The 16120-nt window shown below is 34.1% G+C and overlaps 1 protein-coding gene across 1 annotated transcript in view; it reads left to right on the top strand.

The window, feature by feature from the left end:
* MCTP1 (multiple C2 and transmembrane domain containing 1) overlaps nucleotides 1-16120 on the top strand; it is a 208392-nt gene that overhangs the window by 113814 nt on the left and 78458 nt on the right. The window contains exon 15 of the mRNA XM_030968614.1: nucleotides 1165-1284. Within this exon, the coding sequence (XP_030824474.1) occupies nucleotides 1165-1284 (120 nt within the window). The remainder of the gene's footprint in view (nucleotides 1-1164; nucleotides 1285-16120) is intronic.

Raw genomic sequence — 16120 nt, forward strand, 5'->3', positions numbered from 1 at the left:
ATAGCAGACTGAAATTCTTTGGAATCCCAGGAGCAGGAAATGTCTTGACTCTTTCTTTTTTTCCTCTGAATATTTTTGCTACACACAGTTTTAATGCTTTGGTAAAAAATTATTTAAACACACATATTTTTATGCACTTGAACTACTGTGGCCTCATTTTTTCTCGTTCCACAAATGTTGTATCTTAAATTGAGAGAATTTGTTGGACTATGGGAGCAAGATTTTTGTTGTTTTCAGTGAAAAGTCAAAGGTCTCAGAACTGCTTTCTTTGTTTCTGAAAGCTTGCATTCTTAAACATGGTTTAGATTATCTGTTGGATGGATTTTATATCAGTTTGTGATGTAGTTCATGAAACAAAACATTTCAAGAGGCAAAATATTTCTTTATTTGCAATTTTGAGTAATGCAGTTACTAAGGCTGAATTTTGCACTACTATTCCAGGAAAGAAGCAACAAAGCCTTTTACTCAAGATTCATTCTTCTTCCTATTTTCATAAATGAAAATGGCATTGTGACTTTTGCAGATGGCAGGAGTGACCATTTTCTGTGTGTCTCAGTACACACATCATTCCCTGGTTTGTCCACTTTTTGTGGTGAGGAGTGTTGCCATTTTCGAGGATTTAAGTACATTTTCCTGAATGAAGACCTAGAGTTGTTATGTCTTACATATATGTAATTTGAAAGTATGTAGATTACTTTGGTAAATACTTAAAACAATGCTTTCAAAATAAATCACAGTGATAAATTTGTTAAAAATGTTAAATGGTGCAGATATCTTAATTATATTAGAGCAGTAGTGTTGCATGGTTTAAGGTTAGTGTCCTGAAGCATCTTTTTATTAAAAATGGCCAACATTTGTTAAAGGCTTAATGAAACTGAAATCTAATTAATAAAATAATATGTGAAATTTTGCAAGTGGCTTTGGAATGATGAACAATTTTTGTACCATCTAGAATTAAATTCAAAAATACCAATTAATACAATTAGCAAATTCTCTCTCTTCCAGGTCTCAGATTTTAAAATAACTTGCTCAGTTTATGAGATAGAGAGATTAATATTTTCTCAGCCTTTCAGCCAAATTAAGAATGACAGTATTGTTAGCTTGAACCTCTCCTGAAACTTTTTGGGGGTTTGAAATATTTTCAATCTTTCATCTTTTTAACAGCTACTGTTGAGGAACTTCATCAGGATGAAGCATTGTATCATGGCGCTCGTTACTGCTGTCTGCTATATTAGCAGTTGTTTTGACTGGGATTCTCCACCAAGAAGTCTAGCTGCTTTTTTGGTATGATCTTCTTTATACTATTTTTAATCATCCCAGTGTGTTTGTGCTCTGGACTGAGAGACAATACTGTGTAGATTGGTGGTTTCTTTTTAATTTATTTAGAAGTTTGCATTATGATTATATCATCAGTCATGTTTATTCAGCTTTTTTAAAAAGTTAATTAAGTTTAAAATGCCACACAAACAAGATAGAGTGATTTTTAAAATTTATAATTGTATATTTATATTAAAAAGTAATTGATTTTATAAGTTGCAAGCAGGTGATGCAAATCAAAATAGAGTCAGTGAGCTATGGATAATATATTTTAAGCTTCTCACAAATGATATCCATTAAATTTTATTTGCATATTGAATAATGACTCTCAAAGTATTTTGATTACTAATTATTCAAAGGTAGTGTTCCTAGAAACAAAAATCCACCAAAATAAAACAAACCCAACTTTAAAACCATAAATGCAAACAAATTAGTAACTTTTAGGCAGCAAGATCTGGTCAAAATTTTTAGTGAATGGTTTTAAGTGAATTTGTTTTTAGCAATTTAAACAAAATTGCTGTTTCTTTGGGAACATTATCTTCATTTGTATTAGACTTATTTTTCTGTTAGACTTTAAGAATTCCAAGCACAGTTGTAGATTGTATTGTGTTACCCAGATAAATACCTCTTTATTTTTAAAATCATAAGAGCTACAAATAAAACCATTATTTTTTCATTACAGAATAGAAATGTATGCATGGACATACTTTCTATAATTTCAAAGTTTTTTTAATTGGCTGAGAGAGACTGAGATTAGTAGCCGCTCCACTATGATTATGAACAGGGAAGGGTTTTGGTATAACTTTGAATAATTATAGACATCATCTGGTGACAGTACTTTTTGCTTGGGTGCCTGAAGGTTGGGTGCCTCAAATTTGAAGAAATCAAACCAGGCTTTGGTAGCTGGCTGTGCAGTAAAATGGGGTAGTTGGGTCTGTCACTAAATCATGCTGTTTTGCAGAAAGTCTCTCCTGGCAGGCTCCGTTTTTACTGTGTTGCTTGTTAAGCCCTTGGTTGCCATGTTCATTGGGAGTACAGGAGATACATGTTCTATTCAAAGAGCCAGGGGTTGTACTTTTGCCAATGGCTGTAGTAATGGCACTGTGTGGAAAGACAAAATATGCTTGCTACTGTTTGCTATAGAAAGGTGATCTATCATTTCAGTTAACAGTTCATGGGAAAATGCACGTTTCAACATAAAACTCAAATGTTTCATGTTGCTATTACTGCTTCAGTTAGTAAGTATTCATCACTCTAAGTCAGATTTTAATATGGATATGGGACACTGTTGCCAGTGGAAGAAGGGAAATGGAAAGACATCCTGTTCTTTGGGCAAATTATTTTTTTTCTCATGGCACACTGCTGTGGCTGTGGAAGTAGTAGTGTTGCTGTTAAAAGGTAATTGTTTCTGGTCATAGAAAAAAATCAGTGTCATAGCAAGTAGTAGTAGTAGTAGCATGTAAAACAGAATTTAAATAGTGAGGCCAATAATCAGTATGTGTTATTATTATAGTTACAGCATATTGCAATAGAAACATTTTCCTTCTTATATTTTATAGATATGTTCATATTTTTCATACCTATTTATATAGGGAGACATATATATAAAAAAATCTGATTTTCTTGGTTTTCTTACAGTATTTTTTTGCTTATGCATGTGTTGCGGTAAATTTTTATGATTATATCAGTGCTGTGATTGTACAGATGCATTCCACTTCTGCATCCAAAATGCATCCTGTGCTTCTTGACCTGATATTATCCTCTCCAAGGATCAAATCATTCCTCTGTCAGGCAAAAGAAGTCTTTGCTGGCCAAGTCAAATATATGTGAATTTTTATCATGATTATAAGCTTTGGATTTAGATGGTTCCTAGACTTTCATAGGCTGTTGAAATCTCAAGAGTGATCCACTTGCTTGTGTTATGATGAATTATACTTGCACTAGGGTTATATTTGAATTTAATACAGTGTATAAAATAAATGTACATATATGTTTCATTTTCTCTTCACCATTATACAAATTATATCTCCTTGTGAAGTTGTCTTCTAGAGGCTAGAAAATCTCACATTGAAATGTCAGTTCCAGAAAGGAGATGAGAAACAGGCTGTTCTGGGGTTATTCAGCTCTTTAGCCAGACTAAGAAGCAACATATGAGAAGTAAAGCTTTAAACTAACCACTTCTTCTATTCTGTTGGATTTAAATATTCTGTGATGTGTGCATCCTGTTACAGAGTTACAGTAATTTCACGTAGGTTGCATATGTAAGAGTTGATTTTGTGTATCTCCCAGTGCCCCATGTTCTTGGTATTACAATTATGGATACTCTTTTGCTGTGTGACTTTTCTTTCTGATGGGAATATGGGGGACCATATGTGAAAAAATTTTGTCAGAATAGCTCAGTTTCCAAAAATATAAATTCTAAGATTGATCAGGAAAGGACAACTTCTCTTGGAAACCTACAGAGAACTTTGATTAATAAGTTAACTATAACAAGTTACAGTTACCTTCATATGCCTTCTGCACTCTTCACTGCAAGGAAAATGACTTCTTTTTAAAGTCATTTTCCTTGGAGAGTCACACTGTTAGTCACAAGGCTAACAATGTTCTTTGAAAGGGCTTGCTGATTATTTATATTCCTGAGCTTATCTGTCTCAAACTTTTACATTATTTGGGACATTTTAGGTACAGAAATGTTGTATTGAAGATTTAGGATGATTCTTTCCAAAATCTGTTCAAAGGCATCAGGTCAGTGACCAGTGTTGCCTGTGCTGTTCATAGACATACAGAAGCTTCAAGTTACGTTTTCAATGTTCTAGATTATGTATTTCCTCAACTAAACATTATTTTATCTGTTTCCACTAAACTTCGTAAGCTCATCACCTTCACTGGGGATTTTTTTGAATAACTGAGAGTTTTCACTCCATTTCCTTTTTTTATGCTTTGGTACTTCACAGCAGAAGAAAAATTTTATACATATGTGTGTGTATATGTGTATATATATATATGTCTATAAATGTGTGTATATATATAACTGTGATGTATTAATAGCTATTATTTTTCAGGTACTTAAAGATATTAATTAATAGCTCATGAACCATAGGTTGATCTGGCTTTATCTTAGAGCAATTAGAAAATTCTATATTCTCTCCTGATTTTTTGTATTTATTTCATGAAAAATAAAGGAGGTACATAGCAACAACATTAAGTTAATATTTGAGTTCCAGAACAGCTTTATTATGTCACATGTCTAGGCTGATAAAGAGTGTGTTATGTACTTACATTTATGCTTCTTAAAACCTAAATACCGTGGGAAAAAACAGAATATGTAGAGAGCATTTGCTCACATAAAATCACATCTTTTTCTCTGTTTAAAACAGACCTTTGCAGTATTTAGCAGTTAATTTTTTTATTACTATTTGGTAATTAATATGGTACGTTTCAGGAGGAAGAACTTTAGTAAAGTATGCAAAAGTGGATCTTTTTTCTTCAGATTAATCCACTGTGGGCACTGAAGTGTCCGCTAAGTCTGGCCTAATTTCCACCAGCTTCCTAACCAGACATTTCTGTTGTTATAGATGTCAGTGGGTGCAACATGAGGGCATAAAGGTGTGTATTCTTTTTTTCCGATACTAGCAATTCTCTAATTCTCTAGCAATACTGTAATGAGCAGAAAAATAATTGGACAATGGGGCTATCAGTAAAAGGACACTTCAGTGTGAGCCTGTGAATTATTTTATGGGAAAAACTTTAATCTTGAAATGGGATTGTAAATAATTTGTGCTACCATCTGCCCATTTGAAATTCTTTTAACCATTTCAGTCATTATACAGTAAGTACTGCTGTGTTTAACATTAACATTTGATACACATTTAATTTCTGTAGTGCTCTGTGGTCCGTAGGGAGCTTTGCTCTAGTGCTACAGGAGAGAGACAAAGTATTGATCAGTTAACATTTCAGCTATGTATGTTGCAAAATTAATGAAAATGCCAGACAAAAATGTCAGAGTGCACAAAAAGTTAAAATTTAAATTTGGTAGTTTAATGAAAAGTTTAAGATGCGCATTATCAAAAATATCCCCTTGCCTTTAAAGTATTTTTCATAACTGAGTAATTAAAGAGAACCATGTATTTTACTTAGAAGTACACTCAATGTGGACTGTGAGGGAATATATAATCTTCAAAGTGTTTGGTATCCCAAAATGGCTTCAGTAAGGTAATTAATTGCCTACTTGAGCAATGAGCTCATTATTTTGCTCGTAAAATAAACTTATTTTGTTTCTCACTTGGAAGCAGAGTGCCCTCATGTGATGAACATACATGTTAGCCTCAAATTAAAGCTTCTCATGAACACATTCTCCTGTTCCTATTCTTATTCCTTTCATTCATTCTATATGTGTACATATACACACAGAGAAGATACTTTTCTTTCTTTTTCAGCCTCTCAAATATTGATAAAATGACTCTCCCTGCATCCAAGTCATTTGTCAGGTCTAACTCACCTTCACTTTGTCTTCTAACATTACAGAATTCATGTGTGAAAATGACATAATAGCATCCCTAGCTTTTGATTAAGTGTTAGTTCTCTTGCACGTATGCTTTTTAGTTCTGATGGTGTCACATTAATTAATTGAAAAGGAAACAGGATTTAAAAGAACTGGTTCCTAGAAGGATATGAGACAAAAAGCAATTTCATCAATTTGCTGAGCTTTTCCTCAATAAAAAGGGAAACAATCACCACTGTGTATTTTGGAAGCAATGTCACTCAAAGAAGAAAGACAAATGTTATGTTTCCAGAGAGATTTGATATGATACCATCAAGGGTTGGAATGCATCTGTCGTAATTATTACATATTTTCCTTATTTTTTGACACTGTAATTGTAAGAGAATCAGAATTTCACATATATTAAAAAACTTGTAAATGTTCCCATCGTGGATACTATTACTGAGGATACAACTTTCAAATAATTTTTTTTGCTAAACCTGGGTGAAACGTACTGTCAGATTTTCCTTGCCATCTCTTGTCTGGAATTTGAAATCTGAATAAGTGCTGGTTAGGTATTCGGAAAAGTTTTTCTTAACTCCCCAAAAAAGCCTTTCCAAAAATTGTTGTTGCTGTCAAAACTGCCTATTCTCAAAGGATTTGCAGAGATAAAGTGTCATGGCAATGGCAAGGTCAGGAAAAAGATTAATTTCTGATGCATGTAACACACATGTGTAAGAGTCTTTCAGCTTTTTGTCATCTGTATCCACACCAACAGGTTAGAAAAATAAGTGGACCAGACTACTGTGGGGTTTGGTGGGGTTATTTTCCAAAGTAAAGGAGACAAAAAGAAAAGTGATCTAAGTTCTGTTTCCCCTCCTCCTAATTTTCTATATTTCAGCAGAACTAATGTTGGACCTGTTCTAAATTACAATGGAATTTAAGTTTTTTACAACACTTAGCTTTACTTTGTGCCAGGCTTTAGAAGGTGGAATAGGAAAGAAAAAAATAGTGGGAAAAATTGGTATATAGGACCAAAGAGATCCATTAGCTATTAGTATTGAAAGAACACACCAGCACCAGCTATGATTAAAAACACAGCTCTTAACTATAACAAATGAGTAATGATACTGGTGTGGAAAACCTGCTGTCATCAATCCACATCTTTTGTTTTGCAAATTGTGTGTTTGCAAATCTGATACAAAGAAAGACTCAGGAATATTTGTGTATGTAAAGCCTCTTTAAGTATTTTATTTTGTTTATAAAAAGTCACTTTCAATTTACTTTCTTCACAGAGTGACTTCATACTTGCTAAACCAGTTTTACAGTGAGATTTATTGTCCAAGCACAGACCTGTGCCATTTTCAGTAATGTAGAGCAACATGTCTGCTGTCCAGCTACTGTCCCAGAAGAGTATGTGTCTGTCTTGGGTTCTCTGTCATTTCTGCCATCACCATCCAGGTGACTGGGGTGCCCACCCAAGGGTGTCTAAAATGGCACTAGCTCTACCTTTAAGCACCTTAATTGCTCCCACAGGTGTTTATTTTACCTGCATATATATTTTAGTTCCTAACTAGATGCTGTTCTGAGTTTCTTCATAACCTTAAGGCATTAAATCTCAAAAACACCTATGCTGTGTGGGGAATTACTTCCCTTATTTTGTGTTTTATCAAACAGGAATACACAGCAGCATAAAACATTGGTATCCCATGTCTTAGGCTTTTCTTTCGATATTATACCATTTTTCCCATATATTCTCCTTTGAAAGCTGACAGTATTCTGAAAGTATTAAACTACCAAACCTTTTTGAATGCTATTATAGCTTGATTATAACACCAAAAAGTATCATGGATGAAAATGTGGTGGTTGAAAAATTGTGGAAGTTGACAAAAACTATTATTCATTCTCCTGTTTTTAGGATTTCCTAAAAAGTTCTAAAAGCAAGCTTAGATTTCCTGTTAGGACAGTGATGTGACTAGAAATCTGGGCAGCCAATTAGTGTGAGTTGCAGTCTTACTCTGCAATATGTTTCTGATCCCCCACTGCCTGGTATAACTGGGCAGAGTTGCAGAGTGGACCATTGGGCCCCCAGAGAGGACTTGCATTGCATCACCAATTCCTACTTGTACTCTCCTCTGCAGTGCATAAAACAGCACTGAATGAAAAACTTAGCACTTGAATAAATTCAGACATCATTGACCCTGAATTTGGATAATTACTAAGTAGCTTGGGTGTTCTAAGGTAGCTGTGTACCCCATCATCCTCAGGTTCCCTGAGGTGCTATTTCACAGTTATCGCAGAGCTTGGCCATTTAAACTTCCATGACTTAGATACTGCACATGATTGAGTTATATCTTTTTCATCATCTTTTAATGATAAGTATTATGAGAACCAACACATTATAAAGTCACATTACAGAGTGTTTTACTTCCTTTTTATTTTAGTAGGAATGGGCATTATAAGGTTTGTTTTGACGTGAGAGAACTGTAGGACACATTGATTTCTCTGGGCCATTCAGTAGTTAAAATAATGGAACATCATGGTTTTGCCAAAAGATGCAATGTAGTAACAAAAGAAGCAGATATGTTGTGTTTTGGTAAGAAAAGCTCAAGTAAGGTAAATCAGACAGAGAAGCAATTTTTTCAAATCTTTTGAAAATACAAAATGCAAATGGCATAGAAAAGACAGATATTAAATTCAGAAATTAAACTACCAGTTTCTTCCTATTGCTCCTTAAGGAATCTTCTTATCCCTGTAGAGTTGTTTCTTTAGTAGGTATGTAGCTAGTAGGTGATGACATAAGTGTCTCAGTGGAAGAATTAAGGAAAAAAAAACTAGTTCTTTTCAATGTGCTGGATTTTACTGGAGTGAAAACATTTTAGACCATTTTGTAACATTTCAGATATGCGTTAGAATTATATTTCTATTGCTTATATTATTTAACTCACAATTTTATAATTTCAGTTTTGGTAGCTGAATGAGAAATCCAGGCTGTCAGCATAAAAAAAGCCTTAGAGCATATGTTGTGTCTACTAGTGCCACATAATGCTATATGACTAACAGTAATTGCTTTTATTGATGATGTAAGTAAAGCCTTTAAAAAAAAAACCAACCCTAAATAACCATTGCAAAACTTACACGTGAAGTTTTTCTTTTCCTAAAGAGGGAGCGTCTGCCACATCTAGCTTTATCCTATGTTTTTAGCAAAAGAGAGATGCTGCATGCTTCCCATTCCATAAATGTATGGTTTGGACCTGGAAAGTGTTTGAAAGCTTGTTTCATTCTTGTAAATCCCTGGTGGGTGGTGATGCTGTTTGTGGTGATGATGATACCCTACATGTGAGGGGGACTTGCAATGCAAGAAGCATTGTTTCCAGTGGAACTCCACTGAGATATGTAGGTCCTGTAAGTCCTGTGAAAGCAGTGGTCTTTTACAATTGTTTTTTTGTCAGAGATAGGGAAATTTCCTTGTGACAGAGTGTGAAAAAGCCATAGCACTAGAAGTTGTTCTTTACTTGGGATAACGAGTCTGTGCACTGAGCAGACAGTTTTAATGTCAAAGGGACAAATTTCTGAAGGGTGCTGTTGCAGAAAAACCTTAGGAAGTTTACAAAGGGTGGGTTTTTTTTTTCTTCTAAATTATGTATGAGTTATACAGTAGTTTATTAGCATATTTTTTATTGTATAGTTTCAATCAAGATTAATGAAGTTTCTACTCAGGTTGTTTTCCATCCCTGAAAAATTAAGAAAACATTTTCCAAAAAATAGTGCTTTCCTGAACTACTTTTCTATGTGCTTTTCTCCTATCGCTCCCAAGGCAGCACCTAAAGATCTTGGTGACAAGGGTGAATCATGCAGATTGCTATCCAGAAAGAATGTTTTCTTAAATTTCTCAGTTAAAGGCCAAATTTGTGGTTGCAGTTTTATGAAGAAAATACTCTTGTAGCTTTAGCCACCTCACTGGTAAAGACTGCATGTTTGCAATGGCCGATCTTGCACAGTAACTTCTTGTACTGATCACGGCGATATAAAGAGGAGCAAAAACTGCCACAAAGATCATTTTAGTTAAGCGTCAATGCAAGAAACAATATTGTCTAGATAATTTTTAAATATGTGGAACACTTAACAGTGTGGACAGAGTGTTAAGTTTTTACCAAGTATCATGCTTAAGTGATTTAACTTCTGCAGGAAAGAAGAATTTCAGTTGACCTTGAAGTAAAAAGCCTGTAAATGTCATAACCATTTGTTTGATGAAAGCAAGATTTTTTGTTTGGTTTTTCTGTTTGCCTTATTTACTCTTAGAAAGGAAAAAAAATATGTTTATACATGCAATCTCTTTAATACTTTGCAATAAACAAGATGACATAATTTAAAAAGTATTGTTTATTATGGGTTCAGGAGCAGACTGTATTTATTCCAGGGTAAGTATTAACACTTACCAAAGAAATAACTAATGTTGTGACTCCAATTGTTACTGAAGAGAAAAAAAATAATTAATAGCTGTAAGCCAAATGGCTTCCACTGATGTTAAATAGACTTACAACTGTATGGCAGATCTGTGAGTTTGTACATTTTCATTATTAACATCTACACTATTACTATTGCTCTGAAGTTACAAGAAACCACCTGCTTTCCAGGTGTACAAGTACTCTATGGGGAACATAGATTCTCAAAAAAAAAAAAAAAAAATTACATAATTTAGTCTTATTTATTTGGGATTGACCACTACTCTCGCAGCTGTTATTAGCACTGCAGAGTTATCTGTTAAAAATAATATTATGTAATTGGAACTTCTGGTATTTCCTTACATTTCTCCTCAGTTTGTACATGCTTGTGTCTGTTAGGCTTTTCTTGCTCTGTTTCCTCCTGGTGCTCATTTACAAGGCAGAGAAAAAAATCTCTTCCTTATCTCAGACCAGAAGGCATAGGTGCATGCATTTGAATCTTTATTTTCCAATTACAAAACCTTCATTTTGCAGGAAAAGTGTGGTTTTTAAAATTAAAACCAACTAGTTCCTTTGAAAATGGGTAATCAATACTGTAAGGGATAGCAATAATGTTTATTAAAGCATGTTTTCCTTTAAAAAGAAAGACTGAGTAATTTTTGCTTCATATATAATATTCTTGTTGCACTTTTGTCTTGAAGAAGAAATAATACCTGCAGATAATGTATTCCTTTAACATGAGTTGAATTTAAAAGTAGGGTTTTTAATATTTGCCACCATATTAATTATTACTTGCTTAACGCACTGTTAGCAGAGGGATTCTGAGTTAATAAACACGTCATAGCATTAGTGTATAAAACACAATATACTTTTCCCAAGACAATGATTACCAGCATAAGACCACATTAACAGCACTTAATGCTTATTCCTTATATGTGCTTGATTTTCACCTCTTGGAAATAGTATCATAATATTGCAGCAAGTAAACATGGAAATTTATGGGGGTGATTTATTTTACAGTAGAGGTAACTAATGCCTTGTTTGAGCTTTGTTTCTGTATTATATCACTCTCTTCATAGCACTGCACCTTCACATCAGCCAGAATAGCAATTTTAATCCTGAATATTAAGCTTCTTTATCACAACTCCAGTGAAACACATTAAAAAGAAGTTATTTCTTCATCACAGTCTGTTAGCTGGAACATTTGGAAAATAACTGCAGTGTGTTGGTAGGTCTTTATAATGTAGTATTTTCACATTCAAGTATCGCTTTGGCTGTGTTTTATGGAGTTTTAACATTTCTGCTTTGCTCCAGGAGTGCTTCAGATTTTTATTAGCTACTTTGATTTCATCAGTATGAGCAAGATACATCTCTATAAATTACTGATTCACTGGAGCATGTTTCTTTGCTTCAGAGTTGAGAGCTCCGTCAGCCCCATCCAATAGATGGTGGTCTAGTCTGGAGTTACCTGCCAGAGCCTGGGCTGCCCACCCAGGTCAGGCACTCTGTGCCTCTCCACTGCAGCACCTGCACACCTGCAAACTGAGACATGCCCCATTCAGCCCTGCAAGAACAGCTCTATTGTTGCCTTTTCTGAGGGAAAATTATTCCAGCTCTACTTCTGAATTAAAAGCAAGGCTGTTATTACTCAGGGGATGTTAGGCCTCACTGCTTTTTTGAGAAAACAAATTTGCTGTAACTTTATCTGTAATTTAGTAGCACTTGGGTGCAAATAGAGGCTACATTGTATAGAATGAGAGGCAGAAAGTAAGGGTTTGTTAAAGCCATAAAATGGTTGGGTAACCATTGTATATCCAAGAGCAGCCATATCAAAGCCATAGGTTAAGTAAAAAAAAAGAAAGGGAGAAAAAAGAAACCAAACCACACACAATAAACAGCAACCAAAAAACCAAACCAAATCAAAACAAAAAAAACAAACCACAAAACCTCAAACCCCACAAAACAAACAAAACACAAAAAACCCAAACAAACCCCAACAACAACAAAAACCAACCAAAAAAACCAACCAAACAAAAACAAACAAACAAAAAACACCCAACCAAACCTCAAGAAAATACATTCATTACAGCTTTACCATTAACCATCTATTTTGAACCCGCTTCAAACGTAGTGTTAAAGAGGTAAGATTTCTGTCTATATGCACAATATAGTAAAATTGCACATTTCCCAGAAGTTAATGTACATTTGCCTTGATCAACAGCCTACTCAGAGAATAGTCATGGTAAAGGCTACTCAGCTCTTCTTCTGCAAGTTTTTGGTTTGGTTTAGTTTTGCTTTCTTACAGTAGAGCTGTGCTGTTCTCCAGTGCCACCTTCTTGAAGAATATGATGTCAAAATGCTTAAATACATTTCCTTTTTGTTGACTGATTCTTGAATGTCAGAATTTCATAGGAAGAAATAATTCTGCTTAAAACCTTAGTCCTGTACGCATATCCATTGCAAATGATATTGTTGAGGCCAGTCTAAATCAGTCAAGTATTTTATTCCATCAAAGTTCATTTTTACAACTGCATGCTTGTTCACTGCCTTACATCCAGATTAGGCAGCAAATGTGCTAACTCTCTCTTTTCCTCTTTTTTTTTAAATATGAAAAAAACCCAATTTGGTGTTAGGAGTTTGATCTTGCTGATTAGCAAAGTTAAAGTTAAGAACTTAATGTGCTTTCTAATAATCTGGCAGCTGTCATTAGTGAGTGACAATGCAGCTAATCCCCCCTTCCTCCCCACCCTGACACACAAGCCTACTCCTCCATTCTCCCCAAAGCAGAGGCAGCCACCTCCGGGCACACTCTCGGCTGAAGCTGGGAGCAGGGAGTATGTATCTGACCTGGGATCTGAACCTGGGAAACTCTGGTTAGTATGCTTCATTGTCTCCGGATCACTGCACTCGCCCTTCTGCTCCTTTACTTACAATGTCTAATATGTCTGATTTGAATTAAATTATTTTAATTAAATCATTCCACTGTTTCTCACAGTGCAAGACAGTTAAGAGCTGTAACTGGCAGTGCTACGAATCAGGTGTCCCCTCTTGATTCGGCCAAAGTTAGTAAGCCAAAGATTAGTGTGGATTCTGACATAGGCAGAGCAAAAGGTGTATGTGAAAAGAGAGTCCACACTTAAACTGGAGCTGAGAGATACAGCACTTGCTTTCATAAGCACCTGAAGCATTCCTACTGGTATTTTTCTCTCAGCATTGTGCTACAAGCAGTGGGTTCACTGTTTGCAGGGAAGGCAAAAGGCTGAGAAGGGGGGGGTTTGGTTTCTGGATGAAAAAGTCCATCTTGATTTATCTCTGATTTGAGCAGTCCTGTAATTTACCAGTCAGAGAGTGTAACGAATGCTCAGCTGCATCACCAGACAGAGTTTTTCATAGATAACTCCTCAACACTGTGATGACACTGCACTGTGGTACTCTGAACCTTGTACTTATTTTATTTTCTACAGACATTAATTCTTTCTCACATTGTTTCTATTAAAAATTGAAAAGTCTGTCTCCTTCAAGATGCAGAGAAAAAAGTAAATCCAAAACTCTGAAGAATTTCTAATGCAGGAGGGGTGCTTTAAAATAGGGGATGCCTGCGGTCTAAAATGTGATTATTGACTAATTAAATTCTGTTGCCTACCTGACAATGACAAATGCACCACTTCTCTGAGACCACTTAAAGATGTGGCTGGTAGAACCAGCAACCCCAATACCTCTGAAGTACAGAACTATCTGTTTGCTCTATGATGTAACTTATTTCTGCTGAATTTTGATTTTTAGAACTGATAGTAAAATATAAAAAATATATTCGTTAAAAGATAACAGATTCTTTCTGGGTCACTTTCAGTGTTGACTTGTATGATGGGCTGAATTTTTTTTTAAGTTAACACAGTTTAAAAATAATTTTAAGCTTCCCAACACAAAAGAAAGAAGTGAGATACTGGATTTGCAAACAAAAGCTTTGTTGGTTTATGACAAGTAATCCATCTTTTTGCATTACTGTAGCATTCTACCCCAGATAATTTTTCATAATTGGTAATTTGTGAGTCATATATGTTATCTATTCTTTTAGAGGCCTCTAAATAGTGAATGATGTCAAAGGTCATCAAGCATTCATAAAGAAATTTATTTTATTTTACTTTTTTAGTTTTGATCAGTTTTCTGAAGAACTCTGTGAACATTTCAGGGAAAAGTTCCAAAGAAAAAAATAATAGCCCTTTTCCTGGAAGGAACTTCATGTAAATTCTGTTACAGCAATTCAAAGAAGAAATTAATTTTAGAACTACAGCAGGGTATAAATGTTTAGTTAAGTCAGTTATGATTTATCTAATCATGGTTGGGTTTTAAAAGTTGGAAATGTTTGTATTGCATATATCTGCAGCAAAATTAAGAATATTTGCATGTAACTGAATAATTTTGAATTTTCCCCATCAGAAATATTTTTGCAGTAATCCACAAGCCATTGTTTCCTTTTGTCATGAAACTAGGAGTGTTTATAGACATCTGCTATTCCCACTCTTTGGAAGAATTTAATATTGGCTACAGGTTAGGAAATCTAACAAGGGAGAAAAAATATCTTTGCATCTAAAATAATAGACAGCACCAAAATAGCTTTACATTTTGATGCATTAGTTCATCACAGGAAAGTTATTAATAGAAGGATATGGGCATATCATTGAAAATTTAGTTACCATAACGAGAAATCTAGTAGGAACTTTTCTCTTTACTGCTATTTCTCCAGCTACCCATGAACATTACCACTAACTGCTCACAGACTTTCTGATTAAAAATTGGGAGAATACAATAATATATGAATAAATTCAACCTGCAGCAAAGGCAACTTGAACTAATTTACAGACAACTATATAGGAAGCATTAAGTATTTTTAAATGAGTTAAATTTTAATTTCACAGTATTGTTGTTATGAACATGTTGGCGCTTGTGTGGTTATCTCTTCAACAGTCACTTAAATGTACTCTGAAGATTTTAATTATAATGATATTTATTTTTATGATATTAAAAATTATTCAGTATTATCTTCATAAATAAAATAGAATTGAACTTACTTAATTGTGATGTAATTATATTGTGTGTAGAATAATGTACATGTGGAGTTACAGTGATGTAAACTTTTTTTTTACTCAATTTCTAAAAATATGTATAGGAATAGCTGATGAGTTTTGATCACAGCATTCTTGAAATTTCATCTGAAAATCATGAATAATTGGATATTTTGCATAATAATTTGAATCTAAAATCAGTAACAGTATGAATAGGATCTTGTCCTTAAGAGAGATTTAGTAGTTTAAGAATAAAACAAAAGATATGTATTGTTGCTGAACACACTTTTTGTCGTTCTATAGCATACATCCGTACCATTGGTTCTTCTTTGAGGTTATTTTTTATATATTTTTAAGCTTATGTTGTGGTCAATTTCTTTGGAATAGTGTATTTAGACAAGCTGGAATTAGCTACTAATGTATCCTAATTATTTCAGAAAAGTGCTTTAATCTAGATTATCTGTTCATCTGAGACAGTAAACCAAGGCACTTTTTCAGCTCAACAGATAATTGACTCTGAATGTCACAATTATTTGATACAAATAAAAAATTTATGTGGACATTTGCTCCCTAAAATGAATTTCGAAATTGGACAAATGGACAGAAAAGAAAATCTCATTTTAAAATTCATGCTTTCATGTCACGGTAGGGATTCTAAAATTTATGTTATTGTGCTTGTGAACGGGTGCTGTCTTTTTGTCACTATAGATATGAACAATACAGCCCCTAAATACAGAACTGCTGAATTATACATTTGAAAGAAAAAGATATTCTCAATTATTACTCTATTATATAATACAAAATGCATTTAATAA

The sequence above is a fragment of the Camarhynchus parvulus genome, chromosome Z (genome assembly GCF_901933205.1).
Source record: "Camarhynchus parvulus chromosome Z, STF_HiC, whole genome shotgun sequence".
Taxonomy (NCBI): domain Eukaryota; kingdom Metazoa; phylum Chordata; class Aves; order Passeriformes; family Thraupidae; genus Camarhynchus; species Camarhynchus parvulus.